This window comes from Pangasianodon hypophthalmus, chromosome 8 (genome assembly GCF_027358585.1).
Source record: "Pangasianodon hypophthalmus isolate fPanHyp1 chromosome 8, fPanHyp1.pri, whole genome shotgun sequence".
Lineage (NCBI taxonomy): Eukaryota > Metazoa > Chordata > Actinopteri > Siluriformes > Pangasiidae > Pangasianodon > Pangasianodon hypophthalmus.
This window is the reverse complement of record NC_069717.1, coordinates 27078484-27101556: the sequence shown is the minus strand read 5'-3', so window position 1 is coordinate 27101556 and position 23073 is coordinate 27078484. Positions and strand designations below refer to the sequence as shown.

The following is a 23073-nucleotide window of genomic DNA, read 5'->3' as shown; positions in this document are numbered from 1 at the left end:
GAGCAAAAGCTCTAATACAGTCATGGCTCCATCTTGAATTCTTCCTCAGCATATAGTGTGGAGTCACTGAACACCAGGATCACACTCAGGAAGGAGGTGTGGCCTAAAGTTTAAAAGTGGGATGCTGTGCATCACTCACCCACTACAGACAATTTAGAGATGCCAAATAGCCAATGACACGTGTCTTTGGACTGGGGGAGGAAACTGGAGTACCTGGAGAAAACCCCTGAAGCACAGGGAGAACATGCAAACCACACACACACACACACACACACACACACACACACTGCAGAGGCAGGAATCAAACCCAGAACCCTGGAGTTGTGAGGCAGCAGAGCCACCATGACCCCCTCTGTTACAGACCTTTTTTTGTGACTCTTACCTGCATCTTACCTTATGCACCTTTAATATTCCAAGCAGGTAATCATTTTCTTTCTGTAATCATTGTTATAAAAGTCAGACTGTTTGTGAACACACACCTACACACACGTACGCATTATGGTGCTTGTTTGTTCCGTGTTGGTGTCCTAAATCTGGCCCAGACAGTTGGACTGGCTCATTAGAAAGCTGATAGACATTAGGGAGACTGATGGAGGAGCTGCTTTCTCATCAACTGACTCAGCAAATCCTCCAGAGTTTCCAGGCAAGAGATCAGGCCAAGTTTCCCAAACCTGTCAGAGTCCCATAATGCATTAGAGCTTTTCTCTCTCTCTCTCTCTCTGTCTCTCTGTGTGTGTTTGTGTGTGCGTGTAAATATATTTGTTCATTTATATAGTTATGATGTAGTGTGAAAATCTGAGACAGAAGTGCAAATATCTAAGAAAGAAGTGCCGAAGTTTGATATGGAAGTGCAAAGATATGAGACAGAAGTGCAAAAATCTAAGAAAGAAGTGTAAAAGTCTGAGAAAGAAGTGTAAAAGTCTAAGAAAGAAGTGCAGAAGTCTGAGAAAGAAGTGTAAAAGTCTAAGAAAGAAGTGCAGAAGTCTGAGACAAAAGTGCAGAAGTCTGAGACAGAAGTCCAGATGTCGGAGACAGAAGTGCAAAAATCTAAGAAAGAAGTGTAAAAGTCTAAGAAAGAAGTGCAGAAGTCTGAGACAGAAGTGCAGAAGACTGAGAAAGAAGTCCAGATGTCGGAGACAGAAGTGTAAAAGTCTGAGAAAGAAGTCCAGAAGTCTGAGAAAGAAGTGCAGAAGTCTGAGAAAGAAGTGGAGAAGTCTGAGACAGAAGTATGAGTCTGAGAAAAAGTGTAAAATTTTGACAGAGAAGTGTAGAATTCTGACACAGAAGTGCAGAGTCAGAAAGTAACTCAAATTTTGGAGTGTTTTTGTATGCTAAGATGTATCTTGATGTTTTAATGTTGCGTCCAGAGGACTGGACTCAGACCGAACATCATTTATAAAAAATGAATTTCTCCTCTTATGTATTAAAAACAATAATGATACTCAGCTGAATGAAACTCTGGGCCGACTTTTCAACTTTCTGCATTTTACATTACCGTCCTCAAGCCCTATCGATTAGCAGATGACCCGGGCTGCACTCGTGGAATATCTTTACAGCTCCTTCTCTCCTTATTTTGATATAATTACGAGCAGAGCTTTATGAGACAGATGGAGATGGTGTACAGGGGATAAAGTGGTGTGTCAGCAGGCGCTTGTCTCTTTAGCCACGTTTAAGAGCTGCTGATGGCCTAATGGTCTTACTGGAACCCGCTCCCACCACTCAGCCCTATTTCCTGCCCGCTGCCAACTTTTCTGCCGACAACAGTCATAAATGTAGAATTTGAAGGAACGCTCCGTAACAGTAGCGAGATTGTAATTGTTAGCATTAGAGCAGCTGATGTGCTGACATCATTCTGGTGGTCCATCAGGTCAGGTTTATCTGAGCGCGAGGCTTCCATTTAATGAGGGGGGGACCCTGATGATGAAGCTCAATATTGAGGAAATCGATAGACCTTCTGAGGGCTATCACTGAGGCAGCTTGAGAGAGAGATATAGAGAGAGACAGAGAGAGAGAGAGAGAGTAAGCGAGAGGGCGATACAGGGAGAGACAGCTTTTGATTTCACCTTCACTTAAAGCTGCCATTATGGCTGTATTGATCTTTTCATCTAACTGAACTATTATAGCACTCACGGCCTCCACCCTCCTCTCTCCCTCTCTCTTTCTTTCTCGCTCTCTCTCACTCTCTCATTGTCTTATTCTTCATCATCCTTCTCATAATTTCGTCACCTTATCTCTTATCATTATTGTCAGACTTTCAGATGATATTTCAAAGTCGCATTATACAGGATAAATTCATTGTTTTTGGTGGAATCTATATTTCAGACACTTTCGAAAGTGTCTTTGCTCCATGACATGACAGAACCACAAAAGTCTGAAACAGAAGTGCAAATGTCTCAAACACACACACACACACACACACATATCCAGAACTGCAAGTCAAAAAGAAACAGGAATGGACCGAAAAGAAGAGAAACATGAAAGCAAGGCTCATACTATTGATAATGAATGCATGGTAAGACTTCGCAATGGGACAAAGAAACAGCAGAGTATACACACACAAACTACTTAAGGGATAAATACAGAACAGGTGCACACATTGGGTAACAGACCAGTGACAGGACAGGGGTGGAGACAGGACTAGAGCCAAAACAAAAGCCCTATCTGGACAGGATTAAATTTAAGAGGTAATTTCCTATTTTACAGGAGCACCTCTGTGACTTTATTAATGTCTGGATTGGCCTTGTTGGTGTTTTTCTCCTCTAAGAAATTTATAGGCAGGATTACCTACTTTTTTTTTTTTTTTTTTTACCAAACTCAGCACTTGTCTAATAATTTTAGATCCGTCTGGATGCACATGTCCGTGATTTTCTATGCAGTTGTCATTTCGCGTTGGAAAAGAAAGATGGTCGACTGCTGCTACTTGCCGTATTTTTTCTCATAGTGTGCGTATCAGTGACCCTCATTGAACACTTCCCGAGTCGCCAAAAAAAAAGCTTCTCGTATATTTTGTTATTATTGTTTTATTGTATTTTCAAATTGTTGCTGAGAACTTCGATTGGAGTGTGATCATATGACCACGTGACTCAAACCTCTGAGTTCATAGAAAACATAACCTGCTAGATGCTCTCTCTTCTCCTGTGGTGATTTTATTGCTGTCTGGATGTGAGATTTTTGTCACAAATTTATTACAAACTTCCCCCCAATTAAATAATCCATTCCGAATAGGGCTAAAGGCACGTGGAAAAACATAAACAAAACCACATAGAGTACAAAGAATAAGCTGGGAAATGTGCTGTGTGCTGAGAGGGGGAATTCGCGACAGCTTTTTTCTGTTCGCCGTGATACTGTTTTTAACCAGGTGCCTTAAATGTATGTTTATAGGATAAATAGCCATCCTTTTCCATAATATTTTGTTCACAAAGGTACTCCTGATTATTTCTTGGCAGTTGCACTCAGTGTCATCCCAGATGAATGACATGTTGGTCTTCCTGGAATCAGTTCTTATACAGACTAATTCCTGATAAAGTAGTTTCACTAATTACTCATAAGTGCATGCTTGAAAGGGGTTGTTATCTCCTTATTTAGGACCTTATTTCAGCATCATTTTCTTTCCTCCGGTCCGTGGTGTTCATCAACAGTTCAAACCAGCAGAAGCAGCTGCTGTTTTTAGAGGGATTACTCACTGTCTCAGGTTTTCCCACAGAGGCCGAGTCCTGCATCATGTTATTCGAGTCGCTGTGATGAAAGACATGAGAGAGAAGCAAAGGGGGGAGAGGGGGGCAATCCAGACGAGGTGTGTGGGTGGAAGGCTCAAGGCTGGGGGAGAACCAGACGGAAGGGGAGGGTGTCCCTGGAACCTGATCCCCTCACTCAGGCGCAATTTGGGAATGTGACTTTTATCCATGTCCCCAAACAGAGTGAAAGAGAGAGAGAGAAAGAGAGAGAGAGAGGTTGTGGTAAGGCCCCAAGGGTTGAGACTGATTCAGCGAGCCTGTCTGATGATGTGTTAAAGGGGTTGAGAGACAAAAAAAGCAAGGGATGGACAGAAGAAAGGATGGAATGGGCAGACGAAAGAGAAGAAGAGGGAGAGCAGTAGAACAGAGGATGGACAGAGAGGTGAGGGAAAACAGCAACAGGATCAGGAGGTCGACACTGAAGATTTTCCAAAGGAGGCGGGGGAGAAAGAGCGTGAAGTACAGGACGGGTTGAAAGGAGAGACAGAAGCCCCGTAACTGCTGACGGGGTAGAAAAGCAAGAGAAGAGGAGTGCGGCTAACCTGATGGGAGAGCCCAGAGGAGGAGGAGGAGGAGGAGGAGGAGAAGTCAAGCTACGTTCATCCCTCCTTTATCTCTCCTTCATCCCTCACTTTAAAGTTGTGCAGCAGCCCTCACAGGAAGGAGGCGTTTATCACGTTTATCCCGCGCCAGCTCTCGAACAAACACCAAAGCGGAAGCAACACTGTGGGGAAAAATAATCCGGATATTACCAACAAGTTCAGTGGATCTACGCCTGGACACAGACGTCTTTACCTCAGAGTTGCTGCACTGATGTGAAGATCTTCTTGTTTGTCTTGAAAAGGCTTGGTTCTGCGATTCTGAGTTTTGGCTGATCTTCATGAGTTAAAAAACAAATGGACGAGTAGGAGGCTGATGAAGGACTCATTTCATTATCTGCAGCAATTTAGCTAAAACTGATCAACAGACGCTCTGCAATATGGGAAGGCTGTGAATGCTTGGAGTGTGATATAGGACAGAATGTGGTGTGGTTACATGACCTATGATTTATATCTGGATTAACAGGCCACCAGGTGATCAAGTAAATACTCCAGCAATGTTCCTTCAATTGCCATATTACAATATTTAAAACTGACATGTATAAAAATGATTAATATTTTGAGTCTGTGAGCTGACCAAGCTTGCTTAATTCAGGTCCTTATCTGTTCTTTTCTCTAGCTGTTTCAACCTTCTTGCGAAAGCTCTTATCTGAAGCTACGTGTTTTGGAGACCAGTGCAGAAGGATCGCGCATCTGTCAGCGGCACAGTTTAAAAAGACTCTCGTCTGTTGTTGACACTTGCAAATAACATCCACGGCGCATGATGGCTTTTACACGTCTGGACTGTGTAAAAGCGCAGCAATCCATGCCTTTATTTATGCACGCCTGCTCTCGGGAGGAATGACCTAACATGGAAACGCTGACTTCTCCGCTCATCACCAAAATAAATGAGGCCGGAGAGGACGTGTCGTTTTTTTTCTTTTCTCATGCGCAGGTCTGCTCGGCTGACATTTTCTCATAAATATCTCTCACTTCCTCTTGTTTTTGTCCTGTTCGACCAAATGAAACTCCTTTTAATCTGAAGCAGTCTGAGTGCTTCAGTGCCAAGTGTCATGGCCCTTGCTGGTGCACACTAGCTCGATTCCTTCCCTTTCAACCAAAGCCTTCCTTTCACAAAGAGGGCCCCTAAAATTCTCTCAGTCATGAGTATCCAGGGTATGGAACTGTTTGCCATAGCAGTGGTCATTATTCTCTTCGTGGCCGTCCTTAAGCAGTTTGGCATCCTGGAGCCCATGTCTCTGGAAGGTAAGGAGCACAGCTGGAGTTGTACATCACACTCAAAGGCAGGCGTCGACTTGATCAAGCGCTGGTGTGTGTGTTTATGACAGCTAGGCACTCAGATAATTTCACATTACACTTCGCAGGTGTGACAGAGGAATTTGTAGTGGCTCGGATGGCAAATAAGGGATGAAATAGAGGCTGCGGCTCACTGTGACAAATGAGGTTGTCCTGAATGTTAATAATATGTGGGAATATTGATCTTTAGTTGTTAATATTATGAATGATAATAATAGGTTGGCATTTGATATATTTCGTAGTCTTTATTTGAATTGTTTGGACTTAATAGTTATATTTACAATTCCTCAAGGCTTATTGGAGTTGTGGTCAAAATTCAGAGATGAGCCTTCTAGAGGGGGTGGCCCTTTCCTCACCATTGCGATTTACACGACCAGTCAGATTCCCATTGCGTCTCGATTCTTCGATTATGTTCTAGCAGCGGTGTCCCTTGGGTACGGCAAGGTACAGCAGCTGCCACACCTTTCCAGCGGCAACAAAGTCAAATAATCTGTTATAAGGCGCCACATTTCACGGTCAGTCAAGTGTATCATAGTTTAATTCATTCTTGGTGCATTGAAAAGAAAAAAATGAGTTTAAAATGTTCTTGCACAATTCACTTTGTCCATAGGGAACCTGTAAAGCCTTATGTAGAAACCTAGCACAGAGGGTTTCCCTGCCAGAAAGGGTTCCTCTTTAGAAAGAACGCTTCACTAGCCAATCTTTGAATCTTTGGATGGTTAATGGTTCTAGCATTGTAAGACATTTCTACTCTGAAAGCTTTTGTGAATGGGAAACCCTCCATTGTAGGGTTCTACATAGAAACTTTAAAGGTTCCTCCCAGAGATACAGAGATATAACCAGATTTTTTTTTTCTTCTTCTAAGATTGTAGCCTGCTCAACAATTCTACAACAACAGCTTGGCATTTTGACTTTCGTGTGACACTAGCTTAGATCATGAATACAGCCGCAGCAGCTCACTTGCCTGCAGAGACAGGATGTTAACGCATTTAAAATAGCTCTTTATGCCTGCTGCATGGTCAGAATTGAAAGTTTGGGGGACTTATATTTGTCATCTGATGTCAGCGTTGCCATTCGTCTTTGCAACACCGTCGGTTCTGGTGAATAGAGGCTGCTTCTACACACTTAGAAAAAAGGGTTCTTCAAGGGTTCTTGGATAAATAGCTATAAAGGTTTCTGCTTCGAACCTTTTCTGATAGAGAAACACACTGTTCTAGGGTTCTACGTAGAACCCCTAAGGGTTTCCCCAGTGGGACAACCAAAGAACCCTTAAGGCTTTTAAATGATGCATCATTGTATCCATCAAAACAGGAATAAGCTTGTAATGTAATGACTGCCCATTATGAGATACTGAAGGAGATAAAAGAGAGGAAGTTTGTGGATGGTTTACATTAGAGATTGGACTGCTATGATATTTGATTTGCATATATTGCATACATTGGATTTGAGTTTAGTTGAAAAGTTTGCATCTGCTAATGTTTCTGGGGGGAAAAGAAAAGCTGGAAGAGAAAATGAAAAAAAAATATAGTGGTTAAAAAAAAAGAAATATGGGTATATTCTGCATCAAGACAACAGCAAAAAATCAGTAGAAAATATTAAATGCAATAATAATAAGAAGAAGGAGAAGAAAGTAAACAGAAGAAAGAATTCAATTTGCCATGACGCGTAGTCTCCAGACTTGATGCGAAGAAGGGAGTGTGTGGCATTTGTTAGAACAGATACAGACACATCTTCCTAATGCACTTTATATTGGGTTTTGTTTTAATTTGTCATTCTGGAATACATACTTTGGCATTAGAGATGAAGGAACATAACCTCAGGAAACCTAACACACTAAATTGTTTTTGTTCTAAGGGTAGGGGTTGGGTAATATGATAAAAAAAAAAAAAAATCATATCACAATTCTCAAAGGCATTTCTAAGATCCGTGATTATGTATCACAATATATATACTATAGCTTTGCTCACAAACTGCTAGCAGTACAGTTGTGTTGCATTAAAAAAAGAGAAAAAGAATAATAAATTTGTTTTTTAAAAAACTATTTTTTAAAAATGTCATTTAAAAAAATATATTTCTGAAAAATATATAACAAAATATTTAACAATTTTTTTAAATACACAATTTTAACATCACATCAGCTGCTTCCATTCAGGATGTAATAATTTTTTCAAAAAAACAATTACAATTTTAATTTAAAAAGATGATCAAAATCATGATATGTGCGATATCTCAGAAAAATATATTTGTCACATTATTGATTGTGGCATTGTTATCATATCGTCCTTTTGCCCAGCCCTATCTAAGGGTGCACAAACTTTTGCACTCACCTGTCAGGGCTTTTATATTATTATTATTATTATTATTATTATTATTATAGTAGGTTATGGATATACACTGTTCGGCACTTGACTGCTGTTCAGCCTGAGTGTGTTTGTACCTGACCCATGAGGAATATGGGGTGAAAGGTCATCTGTGTTTGTTTGTCCGCGTGTCTTGCGTTCAGAACACATTGCCTTGCTAATGTTATGTGCTATTCATAGCAGTGTGGTGTAGCACGAACGTGCCAGTGTTATTAGAGTTATTAGGGGTTTATTATACGCTTTCATATTTAATATCATAGTGCATTTTGTCTATAAAGTATCCATGAGAGTCTCTGAGCCAAATATTATTAGCGCGCTTGAACACCCAAGCGTCTCCACCCACCTTCCTCCGAGATATTTCGGTTGCTTTTCACGTAGCATTTCGCCTCTCCCTTTCTCAAGCCCCAAAACAAGTCTAGCATTACTCTTCATCCATTATGCATGTAGTATTGAGTGAGCTTATTTTACTGCCACCTAAATATGGGGTTTCAGAAGGACACTGTCCGTTCCTCAAAATACCCACAACCACACGCACGCACGCACACACACGCTCGCACACACGCACGCCATCCCATCCTTAACCACACCCATAAAAACATTTCACACTCCCCTAAAGCCTTTACATTTCCGATAGTCCAGTCCCTTAGTGGGTATCCACAGCCTGTAATCATCCCAAAAACTATCGATCCATCTGCAGTGTGTTGCTCTTAGGGCTCCCACTCCCTCCATAATGGTAGCACGGGTTCTCACGTTTCATACACAAGTGCTCCTGTTGGAACTCTGCTGCAGAAAGTTTGAGGGAAAAAAAAAAACCCGCAGTTTATGAACACAGCACTGATTCATCAACATTTCCATGCTGCACCAGTGAATATCATTTTGTATGGTCTAACCTTTATAATAGATTTCCTATCTATGGATTAAAGTGTGTGTTTGTGTGTGTGTGTGTGTGTGTGTGTGTGTGTATTAAATAACGCGGTTACTGTGGTCCCCAGACGTTTGGTGGGAGGTAAAGTGCTGACTGTACCTGGTTTAAAAAACCAGGTCAAGTGTATATATCACAGAACACACCAGCGGTCAAAAGTGTGTATACGTCCACGTTGTGGTTTAGAATTATTGTAGAAATGTCATGTGGTTTACTTTGCGTCCTTCGTTTGACTGCTTGGCACAAACAGAAAAGGCAGCTGAGATGTATAGTGTAAATACAGCACCACTGCTCTGAGATTTCTGCCGTCACGCGGCCCTGACTGACCCACGCTTCTCTTCTGGATCAGATTCACGGTTACTTCCTGATTGTAAATAAGGACAAGGTTTACGAATGATAGTTTAGATAATGAATGTTTAACGATATTAGATAACGTTATGGTTGGGCCAATATTTACGCTTCGCTATCAACTAAACTACTAAACAAATCCTTTTTCATTACTAGGAAAAGCATGGTATATGGGCTTCACTGCTTGAATATATTTTAAATAAAAGTGACATGCTCTCCATGATGAAACTATGGAAACAATAATATTTGAGAAAAGCTGCATGCACTGTAGCTTTACAGAATTACACTGGAAGCTAATTAAAGGTACAAGAGAGGTCCTTAAATCATTTTAAAGGTACACTACATTCACATTACCATGTTAGAGGTACAAACAACAGGCGCAAAAGATGTACCTCCGGACTGACAAAGAATGGTACGGCTTAGTACTTTCTTTTGGGCTGGAGACAGCGCTTCAGTTTTATACGTGATCCATCTCAGTCCCAGATTTTGTTTGAATGAGGATTATTTTTGAATCTTTCTCGAGTAAACATAGAGATGTACTTTTCCCGTGTTACGTTCTGCTCTTGTTGTTCCACCACACTGTTTTCTGTGGCTGAATCTCACACGGAGTGCGCTGCGTGGGGTGTACAGGAAACGCAGGTCTTGTGTTATTTTTGAAATAAAAATTTCCAATCATCGTGATGTCATAATCTCCCACTGAATGATGGTACCTGTTTTAAATACATTAATATTAGTGTGAGGTGTTTACTTGGGAGGCAGGGGTTTGTAAGTGATGACCCTGTGCTTTACACTATGGTTTTTTTCCGACATTGTATGAGAGAGGAGATGCGTGTGCTTATTCTAACATAATTACTATGACGTCATTGTCCATAACGTCGTTGTATTGAGCGTAGTGTTCCACTAGAGGGAAGACATCGCTCTAGTTTTGGTATTCTTGCGTCTCTGAGCTCAGACTGATATCGTCAGGTGAAAAGACCTTAAACTTGGGAATTGGATTTAAAATGGAAGCCATTAACAGGGAAGGAAGTGGTGATTAGAGGAGTTTTATGTGTGTGTGTGTGTGTGTGTGTGTGTGTGTGTTGGGGGGGCATTGGTTTGTCGATAGAATGATGAACAGTAGTGAATGGGCTCCAGTGACCGTCTTCACTTTAATAAGGCCATGAGGAGGAGAGAAAAAGAGACCAATTTAAGAGACATAAATATGAAACATAGTCAAATTGATCTAGTATTTCCTGTTACAAGATTACAATAAACCAAATAAAGGATTATTAAACCTACTTCTAGACATTTTTTTACTAATTTTTCTTATTCTCTGTTTTATTGTCAGACAATTTTTCTTCTTCTTTGCTTAAATTTGCTTAAATTTAGCAAAATTATCTGCCAATAGAATTGTTGTTTGCTGTTTCAGGCTTGAAATAATTGAAAATGTCTAGAAATAATAATCTTATAATTGGTTTATTTATTGGTTAACCTTATAATAGGAAATCCTAGATAATTTTACTATGTTCAAGATATTTTCACTTGCCAAGTGTATTTTTTTCGTAGTGCAGAGGAGCAGTGACGTTATATTGGTGTTGTTTTCAATCAAGGTTTCTAAATTTCAGCACACAGGATGACTATGAAAGTTAAAGATTTAAAGATACCTCCCTTAAACAAGACATGTTCAGTGTCCCAAATGTCCAAAGTCAGGAAACCTGAACCATTCCTTTTCTTACACGATGATACACAAACACACTGACCTCAATTAACTGATCAATTGTTTCTCGGCCGGTTCAGACATCGACCCAAAAACCTGCTAAAGCAAATATGGAGATTTTTTTCAGAAACAGAAAAAAGTCAGAATGTCCTGGACTGTATTCGTATTGAAGTGGAGTGAGAGACGGTCAGCTGTGAATGCATCGTCTTTTTATTTGGATTTTTCCAATGCTTTTAGTCACAATCCATACCTGGAGTCAATGCACAGGCAAATGGAGAGAGATCTATATTCCTGACTGGCACAAAACACACACACACACACACACACATGACATTCCAGCAGCCAGTGAGGTCTTTAGACACACACACTTTATGTTTTATTACAGTTTTATAAACAGCGAGGCGCACAGCAGAGAATAAAGAGAAATATTCAACAAGGTGCAGCTGAAGGGTGAAGTGGTTCAAAATTATACATTTAAAAAATATGCATTAAAAATACTGTACGACAAATATACCTTTTGTTAAGAACCCATCAATCTAAAGAACCCTCGATGAAGTTGTGTGCAAGTGCCTAATTAGCTTGATCAATATGTCCTCCTCTTCCTTTTTTCCAATATAGTCACAACCATTTCACTGTTCACTGTACTAACTGTAAACTCAAGCGATCTTAGGTTTGCCTCTCTGATAGGGAGACAGTTTTATAGATCTGCAGAGAACCTTTAAGGGTATCAGTCCATAAAGAAACGTCAGCGTTTTAGATTTATCCTTTTTGTGATAAATGGGTTCTAATTGGAACCATCTCTAATAGGAAGACACTCAGGTGTAAGGTTCTACATTGAGCCTTGAACGGTTCCCAAGAGGGACTTACCAGAGAAACTTCATTGTTTTATGGGTTATTGTTTTTCTTAATGGGTTCTATATGGAACCCTCTCTGATAGGGAGACACTTAGTTGTATGTATCTGCATACGTATGGGTTCCCCAGTGGGACAAAGCAGAGAAACTTTAATGTTTATGTTCTACTGGGAACTCTTTATGATTGGAGAATCTTAGTTGTAGAGTTCTACATAGTAGAATCTTTGAGAAATCTCTTTCTTAAAATAAGAAAATTAAATTTAAATTTAGTGTTTTACTTTTACCCTTTTGTTATAAATGGGTTCTTCTTGGAACCCTCTCTAAGATGAGCAACTTAGTTCTACATAAAATCTTTCAAGGTTTCCTCAGAACCCTCTCTGATAGAGACGCACACAGTTGTATGGATCTGCATAGAACCTTTTTTCCAGGGTTTTCCAGAGGGGAAAAAAAAGAGATGGTTTCAGATGATTAAAAAAAAAAAGGATTATCTTGTGTGTATGTGTGTGTATATAGATATAGATATACACCGATCAGCCATAACATTAAAACCACCTGCCTGATCCAGCTCTGATCCATCGAGGCATGGATTCCACAAGACCTCTGAAGGTGTGCTGTGGTATCTGGCACCAAGATGTTAGCAGCAGATCCTTTAAGTCCTGTAAGTTGCAATGTGGGGCCTCCATGGATTGGACTTGTTTGTCCAGCACACCCCACCGATGCTCGATCAGATTGAGATCTGGGGAAATTGGAAGCCAAGTCAATACCTTCAACTCTTTGTCGTGTTCCTCAAACCATTGCTGGACAATTTTTGCAGTGTGGCATGGAGCATTATCCTGCTGAAAGAGGCCACTGCCATTAGGGAATACCGTTGCCATGAAGATATATACTTGGTCTGCAACAATGTTTAGGTAGGTGGTACGTGTCAAAGTAACATCCACATGAATGCCAGGACCCACATTTTTCAAGCAGAACATTGCCCAGAGCATCACACTGCCTCCACTGGCTTGCCTTATTCCCATACTGCATCCTGGTACCATCTCTTCCCCAGGTGAGCAACACACACGCACCCGACCGTCCACATGATGTAAAAGAAAACGTGATGCAGACCAAGCCACCTTCTTCCATTGCTCCATGATCCAGTTCTGATGCTCATGTGCCCATTGTAGGAGCTTTCGGTGGTGGACAGGGTCAGCATGGGCTCTCTGACCGGTCTGCAGCTACGCAGCCGTATACACAGAAAGCTCTGATGCAGTGTGTGTTCTGGCACCTTTCTATCATAGCCAGCATTAACCTTTTCAGCAGTTTGTGCTACAGTAGCTCTTCTGTGGGTTCGGACCAGACAGGCAAGTCTTTGCTCCCCACACACATCAGTGAGCCTTGGACGCCCATGACCCTTTCGCTGGTTCACTGATTGTCCTTCCTTGGAACAATCTTTGTAGGTACTAACCACTGCATACAAGGAACACTCCCACAAGACCTGCCGTTTTGGAGATGCTCTGACCCCGTCGTCTAGCCATCACAATAAAACCACTGACAGCTGAAGTGAATAACATTAATTATCTCATTACAATGGCACCTGTCAAGGGGTGGGATATATTAGGCAGCAAGTGAGTGGTCAATTCTCGAAGTTGATGTGTTGGAAGTGTAAGGATGGCTGATCAGTGTATGTATGTATACATATATATATATATATATATATATATATATATATATATATATATATATATATGAGATAAGTTCAGCATGTATGATTTTGTGTGTAATTGGGACAGTTTGTCTCCTGGGTGTTTGTCATAAAACTGTACTTTGAGCGGCCTCTGTGGATTTCTCTGTGAAAGGTTAATTAGATTGCAGAAAGGAAAGAAGATTGAAGGAGGGAAAAGAACAGAAAAGACAAGAGAGAGGAAACAGAAGGCTCACACCTGGATCTTGACTTGACGTTACTTTGGATTACTCAGGAAAGCATGTCAAAGCTTGTCATTTTTAAAGTGTTTTAACTGGATTTTGGTGCATCAAATTTTTTTTTTCTGCAGTTAAAGATGTCAGATCGTTCTTAAAAGTAAGAAATAGAAAAAAAAACAGCTACTTTTCTGGCATACAGGATTTCTTTTTTAATTGAGAATGGTTTGGACATTCGGTGTGTAAATGCCGTGAGAGGAAGAATCAAAATAGGTGATTTGTTGGGGTTTTTTTTTTTTTGAGAGAGAGAGAGAGAACCCAAAGTTGAAGGTGTATAAACGGAGGATGAGTGTGAGATGGGAGACGGAAGGACTGCAGACTGTGGGTATCGTCTGCCTGGTGTTCATGTTCCTCAAACTCATGCACTTACTCGGACTTATAGACATCACAGAGACAGGTGAGAGACAGATGGAGAGACATACAGACGGAAGGAGAGACAGATCAGTCTCGGGTTTATAATGTTCTTACCTCGGTTATTGTATATATGTGCTTTATGCAAAAAAAAAATGTTTGACTTGACTCTTCTCTTTTTTTTCCTTTTTCACTCTCTTCTTTCCTCTACCATCCACTCATATCCCTCTCTCCCTCACTCGCTTTTTGTCATCTGTGTGTGAAGACGGTGAGCATAAGCACGGTGAAAACCGACCCAGCCGTTTCCTTTTTTCACTTTCTCTTCTTCTGTCTTGCTGTTGTGTCGTGAACTTGTCTCTGTGTTTTGGTGTCTCGGTGCTTTTTTTTTACTGTGTGATTGGTTCCTCTGTTTCCTCTGCGCTAAATATCCTTTTCCCTGCTCTAACACACAAGTTTTTATGAACAAAATCCAGCATGTTAGAGTGAGAAAAAAAAAAACAATAGACTGCAGTTTATGCTTCCTGCTCTAGGTTAATATAGCTAGCATGTAAGAGGAGCTTATAGCCACAAGTTTAGCGTCATGCAAACTGCTCTTCTGTGTTCTCATCAAACACTTAGAAAAATTTCAGAAGAGTTTCTTAAGGGTTCCGTTTATTTGACATAACCATATGAATCATTTCTAATGTACAGCTCTATATTCAGTCTTTAGGCCACGCCTCCTACCTGAGTCGGATGCTTACTCGGCTTCAAGATGGCGGCCATGACTGTTTTTAGCTCTGTGAATTGCTTTAGTTCATTTTTATAGCTATCATTGTACCATAAACGCGACACTGTTTAAGCAAGTGTGCATGATGCGAATCTGGAGGCTATAAGCTTCCCTTACCTTTTAGCTTTACATAAATACGCCTCCAGTGCAGAGAGAAGGAGTATCTGGATCTGTGGCACTCGCCATGACGTTATTCGTGATAGTACGCTTCATTTCGTTTTTTTTTTTCTTCATATTAGCCAATCACACAGAACAAGGCTTTCCCTTTCGTCCAAATTTCCATTTCTCTCACTTTCTTTACTCTTCTTCTACTACTCTTCTACTACTGTGCTAACTCTTTCTCAATCTCACTCCCTCCTTCCCTCCCTTGTTCACTCCTCCCTCGCTACCATCGCTCGTTCACTCCATCTTGTCCATTTAATCTGCATCCCATTTCCTCACCCCTGTCCCTCCCTCTCTGTCTCACTCTCTGCCCTTCTTCTCCTGTCTTCCATCGCTCTTTTTCTCCCGTAGACAGCAGCGACAGCGACTTGGAGCTGGCCACCGTCAGGCACCAACCCGAGGGCCTGGAGCAGCTGCAGGCTCAGACCAAGTTCACCCGCAAGGAGCTGCAGTCGCTCTACAGGGGCTTCAAAAACGTGAGAACCTGCTGAGCACTGACTGGAATTGCTAGCTAGCTGTTAGTTAATAAACAGTTAATTATCATGATATGAAACCTTAATATTAGTACATACCTTTGGAAACTAGGGTGTTTTTAAGCATTCCTGATATAAATAATGAGGGCTTAGTTAATTTTGCTTAACCAGACGAGGATGAGGTTCATATAGATCATATAGTACTCTTAAAGTCACCACAAAATGGCTTCCAAAACAGGAAGTCAGAGTTGCGTCACGTTGAAGCGCGTGACTGACTACAACAACGGTATTTGAGATACACCACACCCTCGCAGAATCTAAACAAACCTGCCGATAGCTTAACGAGCTAGCTAAATATAGAGAACAGCGAAGAGATTAACGAGAACCTGTTACTTCCTCTTACTGATGGAAAGGTGCTCTCGATCAGTCTATGATATATCAGACGACATACTGGATTCCAGGAGTGAAGAGTTAGTAAAACTCCTCGGTAAAGTGTCTGGGACATAATTGTGACCTCATACAGACTCCATCCTCTTCAAAATGAATAAACCCCAACCATTTTTTTCTTCAACCACGCATGCAAAAGAGAATAGTGGGTGGAAAGATATCAACGAATCATGTTTACTCTTAACAAGCTACTACTGTAGAGCAAGACCCGCCTTTCGGGGGTGGGACATATATAGGGTTCAAGACAGAATTTAATTGGATGAATGTGAAGATTTGCACAAATATGAATCGTTAAAACTTTACATTGTTGTTTTCTCAGAAGTGACATTACTATAAAATTATAACTAGAGTATCGTCATAACTATTTTTTGTTTTTTTTTCTAGGTATACTGTCATATTGGTTGATATAATACTAAGGGATGGGTACAAAACAGGGGCGCACGGTGGCTAAGCATGTTTTCCTTGCACCTCCAGGGTTGGGGGTTCAAATCCCACCTCCGCAGAGGTTACATGTTCTCCTTGTGCTTCAGGGGTTTCCTCCAAGTACTCCGGTTTCCTCCTCCAGTCCAAAGACATGCGTTGTAGGCTAACTGGCATTTCCAAATTGTCAGTAGTGTGTGAATATGTGTGTGATTGTGCCCTATGATGGATTGGCACCTGGTTCAGGGTGTCCCCTACCTTGTGACCCGAGTCCCCTGGGATAGGCTCCAGGTTCCCTGTGACCCTGTGTGGGATATGTGGTACGGAGAATGGATGGATGGATGGATGGATGGATGGGTACAAAACACTAACATTGTTTTCAGGGGCACTTTAGTACTATTAGCATCCACATAACAGGGGAAAGGTTCAGGTCTAAAATCTAGGTCTAAACTTGAGGTCAAATACAAACCTACAGACCTCAGACACAGCATTAAATCATCTGAAACGTGCTGTGAGCAGAGATTTAGGACAGCGAGAAGTGCGGCTGCGGGTTTAATTAGACCTTTAATGAGTCCTTCTCTTCTCTTTCCATTTCAGGAATGCCCGAGTGGCCTGGTCGATGAGGAAACTTTCAAGACCATCTACTCTCAGTTTTTTCCCCAAGGAGGTAAAAAAAGGACCTCATTTTTTTTTCTTTTTTCTCATCACATATTTAAAATGAAGCCGGTTTTATTTCGTACACCAGACTTGACCCGTGTGTTTACTTTCCTCTCCTAGATGCCACCACATACGCTCACTTCCTGTTTAATGCTTTTGATCTGGACAGAAATGGCTCCATTCGCTTTGAGGTAAGCATCACGCAAGTGAAAATATCTTGAATATAAGGATTTTGTGATTGGTCTGATTGATTTTTACATAGTAGAACTGATGTGATTGTATTTATATATAAAAGAACTATTGTATGTGATCTTGTTCCGTATGTTTCTGTTTGATTGTTAGTTGTGTTTCATAGCAAGACGTTATGATTTGTCTGAGGGTTTTTTTTGTCTATATTAAGCCTGGTGTTTTGTAGCTGGTCCTTGTTATTGCACTTTACACCACGGCCCTGTTGAATTCTCAATTCTGATTGGTCAATAGCTCTGACAGTTTTTCCAGCTACAAGGCAAATCACAAGTTTATATTAATGCACTTGTTCTGATACGTTATTATTTTTATAGGAACAGCTCATACACAAAGATTATGTTATATTATATTACATTATTTTATCATTTCTGAATAAAGACCCTTCCCACATCCCTCCCCTCTGACAGGCAGCACTTTAATACAAAAGTACAATTCAACACCTGCACTAACTGCACAATAACGCTAATTGTAGTCATAGTAACAATCATATTACATCCCTACATTCTGCTATACAGATATTTTGTATTGTATTTATTGTAGTAAGTAGTATTGTAGCCACAGTGTGGTTGAATGCTCAAATCTGATTGGTCAGTAGGTGTGCATTATTTTCATATAACAGCACAGGTAGTTCTGACTGTAACAAACGATAGGTTAATATTAATTTACGTTCTAATGCATTATTTCTTTCTATAGTAACAGCTCATACACAGGGACATCTATGGAAGAAGCTCCACATAATCTAAGACTGTTAATAAACAGATTTTAAAAACATGTTGTTTAACAAAGTAATTCTGATGATCACTGATGTGGTGAAGTTTTTTGTTAGGCGACATTTATTTAACATTTATAAAAGAAGTCTCGGTTGTAAGCGCTCACGGTCTTGGGTAGTCTTTCTGTTTTCTCGGGAAAATGACAGGCTGCACTTTGTGTGTGTGCGAGTGTGTGTGTGTGAGAGAGAGAGAGAGAGAGAGAGAGAGTGTTGAAGAATGACTGTTTATTGCAGGCTTTAACGTAGGTGAGAACAGGAACTAACTTGTCTCTCACATCATTAAATCTAACTGTAAACCATTAAAATGCATGCTGTGTCATTCATTAATAAATTAATCATTGTAATTGTTGACGAACTGCTGTGGTAGAGGTGGAATAACACACTCCAGACTGTGCTGTTATACAAAAATGCAGTGTGTTATTCCTTATGTATCGCACTGTATCATAGCATATTGTATCGTATCGTATTGCACTGTATTGTAAGTCTTTGGCCAATGCGCTGTCCTGTACACCAAAAAGAATTCCTCGTACACCTACTTGGCGAATAAAAACTGTTTCTGATTCTGATTCAGGATTTTGTGATCGGTCTTTCTGTGCTCCTGAGAGGCTCCGTCACAGAAAAACTGAACTGGGCCTTCAACCTTTACGACATCAACAAAGATGGCTACATCACCAAAGAGGTGTTTTTATTTTATTTAAAGTTATTAATGCTGTTTCCTATTTTTCCATTTATGTATTCTGTATTCAAACACTATTTTGAGTTTGAATCCCGTCTGGTAGAGAAAACAAACTCATTTCTCAATTTTGGTTATTTCCTAATCAGGTGTGGACAATACCTCAGTAGCTGTACTTGGTTACGATACTAGTATTAGTTTGCTATACTAGTATACAAGTATTAGTTTGGTGTATTTATACTTTACTTGAGTGTTATTGAAATGGAATACCTGTACTCTTACATACTCCTACTTACGTACACCTTAGAAAAAACCTACTTTTTACTTCTCCAGCCAGTGACCGTATGCTATATATAACCTTCTAATCGTTTTAGTTAAGTAATAAAAGTTACTTTTCACACAAAATCTTGACATTAACTTAATTTCCTCAGTTAAAAGCATTTACTTTTTACTTTTTAACACTTCAGTACATTTAAAAGTTTTTGCTGTCACTTAAGTGCATTATTTTAATAAATAATGAGTAAGATTTTGATACATTATCCACATTTTTACTTCCACGTATCATTTCTCATTTCTAATTAAAAATGAATGTTCTTAGATTCCTTTAACTTCTTATTTATTTTATATCTTCTTATTTATTTTATACTCTGTTGTGTATAGATGTTGCTATTTACTTAGTGTGAAGACTCTGAAGGCGATAAGACATACATTTACAGCTACTAATGTATTTCACGCAGTTTTATGCTGTTTATTAATTTTTAAAAAAAAACAGCACCTTTGTATGTCAACGTCAGATGTGTAAAGACTAATTAATCATTCCTTCATTCATTCGGCAGAAAATACGCTTTTTCATTTTCTCATCATCACGGCTGTAGACTAACACATACTGTAGTGCTCGCTGGATCACAGAGTTGCAGCATCATCTGCTGGAGAGAATACAGCCGTGTGTGTGTGTGTGTGTGTGTGTGTGTGTGTGTGTGTGTGTGTGTGTGTGTGCAGGAAATGCTGCTGATCATGAAGTCCATTTATGATATGATGGGCAGATACACTTACCCCAGCGTACGAGACGAAGCACCATCTGAACATGTGGAGAAGTTCTTTCAGGTAGTAATACACACACACACACACACTTTTTTCCCAGTAAAACACCACAATGCTTCTCTGATCACTGATTTCTGCAGAAAATGGACAGAAATCAAGACGGAGTGGTGACAATCGAGGAGTTCATCGAGACGTGTCAGAAGGTATTTGCTTTCATTCCACTAATAAAAAACATAACTCAATAAAATGATCAAAACAAGACAGAAGAATAATCATCTATTATGGAATAATATTTTGTGCCACTGGGATTTGGATTTTATTTTTGTAAAATATTTTTATGCTTTATTTGTAAATATCATGTCTTAATGTAACTTAAATGTAATAAATGTTAAATCTGAATTATTTCAAAGTTGCATTAAATAAAAGTAGCACTTTGTAACGCATATGCATGTATATCAAATTTGCACTAATCAGATTTTAATTTTTTTAACTTTTCCTTACGAGGTCCAGTCGCTTCTTTGCTGCTAATTGGTTAAAAAGGCAACGACTGAATCTGTGATTGATTGCTTTTCCTCACATGTGCTCAGCTGTTGCTTTGTATGAATTTATAAATGTTGTGAATTCATTCAGATTCACAAAAAGTAAAAATCTAAATCCAAGTATCACAAATAGCCAGAAAAATTCATAGACTCAGCAGAGGGGCGTGGCCTGTAGTTCGAAGGTGGAATTGTACATTAGAAGTGATTTGTAGGGAAACTTGTGTAGTTCGTGTGTAAATTTTTTATTATACCATTAAATGTAACTGTAAACGGATAAAAGCTATGATGTCATTCTTTATCCCGCTGTCTTTCTGTGGTGTAAGAGGAATAAACCGCTTTGGGATTGTACTGTTATAGGATAATAATAATAATAATAATAATAATAATAATAATAACTTTGCTTTGTGTCAGGTTGCATCATACCTCCCTGTCCTTAATTATTTTCCCATAACAGCACAACCCTCAGGGTTTTATTCCTTACTTATGCCTTTATTTGCCTGTTTTGTTAAATAGAGGCTATAAACTTACTTTGTTAGCTAATGCAGTGATTAACTAGTTGCAGTGATTAACTAGTTGAATTGAGCAACTAGTCGACTAGAATCATTAAGTAAAGAGGGGAAAAACTGCACCTTTTAGTTGATCATTTCCTTTAATCTTGTCTGTGTTGCAGGATGAAAACATCATGAGCTCCATGCAACTCTTCGAGAATGTGATATAGAGATATAAAACAGGCCACTCACTACAGATACAACAAACTCCTGCGGAAAAAAAACACTCCTCCATTATCCAAATCTCCTCACACGAAGCCAGGAGCACAGCGTCTGGCACTCCAACCTGATAGAGACACGTAGAGTAAAGAGGGCCGGGGAGGGGGAAAGGAAGGGAGGGGGGGTATATTACTGCACAGCACAAAGTATATGAGGAAAAATCAGAAGAGGAATGCGGATGAATGCAGAAGTATTCGGGGAAAAAAAAGCAAATGGATTTTCGGGATTGAATGACGTGAGATCTTCATTTTCTTCCTTAAGCTCTCTGCTCCAGTCTGTACAGATTGTATGGATTATCCTGTAGATTTCACAGACATCGCACTTCCTCGAGTGACCACCAGGGGAGCCAAAGACTCAAAGAAGCACAAGGGAGGAAAGGAGGGAGGGATGGGATGGGATGGGATGGGAAAAATCACCAAAAAAAAAAAAGACTAAGACAAAAAAATATTGAACTTAAGCATGCTCATCCAAAACGACGTGTGATTTTCGTGGTTTGCCTGCACTGAGAATGACGAAGTTGTACATTTCCTTCTTTTTGTTTGTGGGCCAGTAGATTTCTCCCAGAGACCACACACACTACAGGACTCGTATGTATAGCGTGACGTAGCGTAACTTATACTTTCTGCTTGAATCTTTATTGCACTGATCATCAACAAGGCATCTAAGGACATATCAGGCCACGGTTTGGCTTTTTTTCTTCTGAATTTAACAATTTTTTTAAAGCTTGTCTTGTTGTATTGGAAAGATTTTAAAATTTTATTTAGTGATATTTGGATTAAATACAGAGTGTGAAGGTGTTGCGATATCGCGAGAAGAATGACTTCATGTTCTTCACATAATTGAGTAATAATTCGAACCCACACATGCAGCAATGTAAATGTGTTAATATTATTTATTCTGTTTATTTGATAAAGAATAATATCTTATGTTGTTATGATGAATAAAGAATGCACTTCTCTTAATTCGACTTCACACGCAGTGTTACGATGATTACTGAAAATTACATCATAATCTGAAAAACTTCTTAAGGACTAGTTTTCTTTACTATTTGCCTCAAAGCTTCAGCTTCCTAAAAATATATTCCTAAGCATTATGGCAGAGGTTTCCAGTCTCAACTGGAAAGAGCCGGTGTGGCTGCAGCTTTTTATTCCAGTCAGACTCAGGTGAGGCTTCTGCTTGGTTGGAACACCGAGCTAAAAGGATTTGTTCACTGATTCATTCACTGATCCATCACTGATTCATTTACTGATCCATTCACTGTTCCATCAATGATTCATTATCTGCTTCATTCTCTGATTCCTTCAGTAGCTAAAAAGAATTGTTTCATTGTTATTTGTTCATTCACTGATCCGTCACTGATCCATCCACTGATCCATCACTGATTCATTCACTGATCCATCCACTGATCCATTCACTGATCCATCCACTGATCCATCACTGATTCATTCACTGATCCATCCACTGATCCATTCACTGATCCATCCACTGATCCATCACTGATTGTTTCACTGATCCATTTACTGATTCATTCACTGGTCTATTCACTTATCCATCACTGCTTTATTCACTGATTCCTTCAGTATCTAAAAAGATTTGATTACTAATTTGGGTAATGATTCATTCACTGATGAATTCACTGATTCATTCACTGATTTGATTATTGATTCATTCACTGATCCATTCACTGATTCACTTACTAATTCATTCACTTATCCATCACCGATTCATTCACTGACTCCTTCAGTACCTAAAAAGATTTGATTCGGCTAATGATTCATTTACTAATTTGTTCACTGATTCATTCACTGATTCACTGAAGCACTTCCACTTTACCCAAACTGATGACTACTAAGATTTTTGATAACCAGTCAAACAGCTAGAGTGCTGTAAACATAGCTAACACCTGTTTCTATCTTTGTGTCATTTTATAAGATGCTTGTATCTTCATATTTAGACAGAATTCTTTTCAAAATCAGTCTGCACATACTCATTACAC

General features: G+C 39.7%; 1 protein-coding gene across 5 annotated transcripts in view; it reads left to right on the top strand.

The window, feature by feature from the left end:
- Positions 1-22130, top strand: part of kcnip3a (Kv channel interacting protein 3a, calsenilin) — a 57120-nt gene extending 34990 nt beyond the window's left edge. The window contains exons 1-9 of one of the 5 annotated variants that reach the window (XM_053236323.1): positions 3935-4807; positions 4953-5578; positions 15397-15521; positions 16983-17052; positions 17163-17233; positions 18629-18736; positions 19730-19834; positions 19912-19974; positions 20981-22119. In XM_053236323.1, the coding sequence (XP_053092298.1) occupies positions 5476-5578; positions 15397-15521; positions 16983-17052; positions 17163-17233; positions 18629-18736; positions 19730-19834; positions 19912-19974; positions 20981-21028 (693 nt within the window). In that variant the 5' untranslated portion in view covers positions 3935-4807; positions 4953-5475 and the 3' untranslated portion in view covers positions 21029-22119. Of the gene's footprint in view, positions 1-3934; positions 5579-13558; positions 14164-15396; positions 15522-16982; positions 17053-17162; positions 17234-18628; positions 18737-19729; positions 19835-19911; positions 19975-20980 lie in introns of those variants that run through there. The other 4 variants (XM_053236321.1, XM_026945821.3, XM_053236324.1 and 1 more) reach the window with 4 other exon arrangements.
- Positions 22131-23073: the final 943 nt, after the last annotated feature.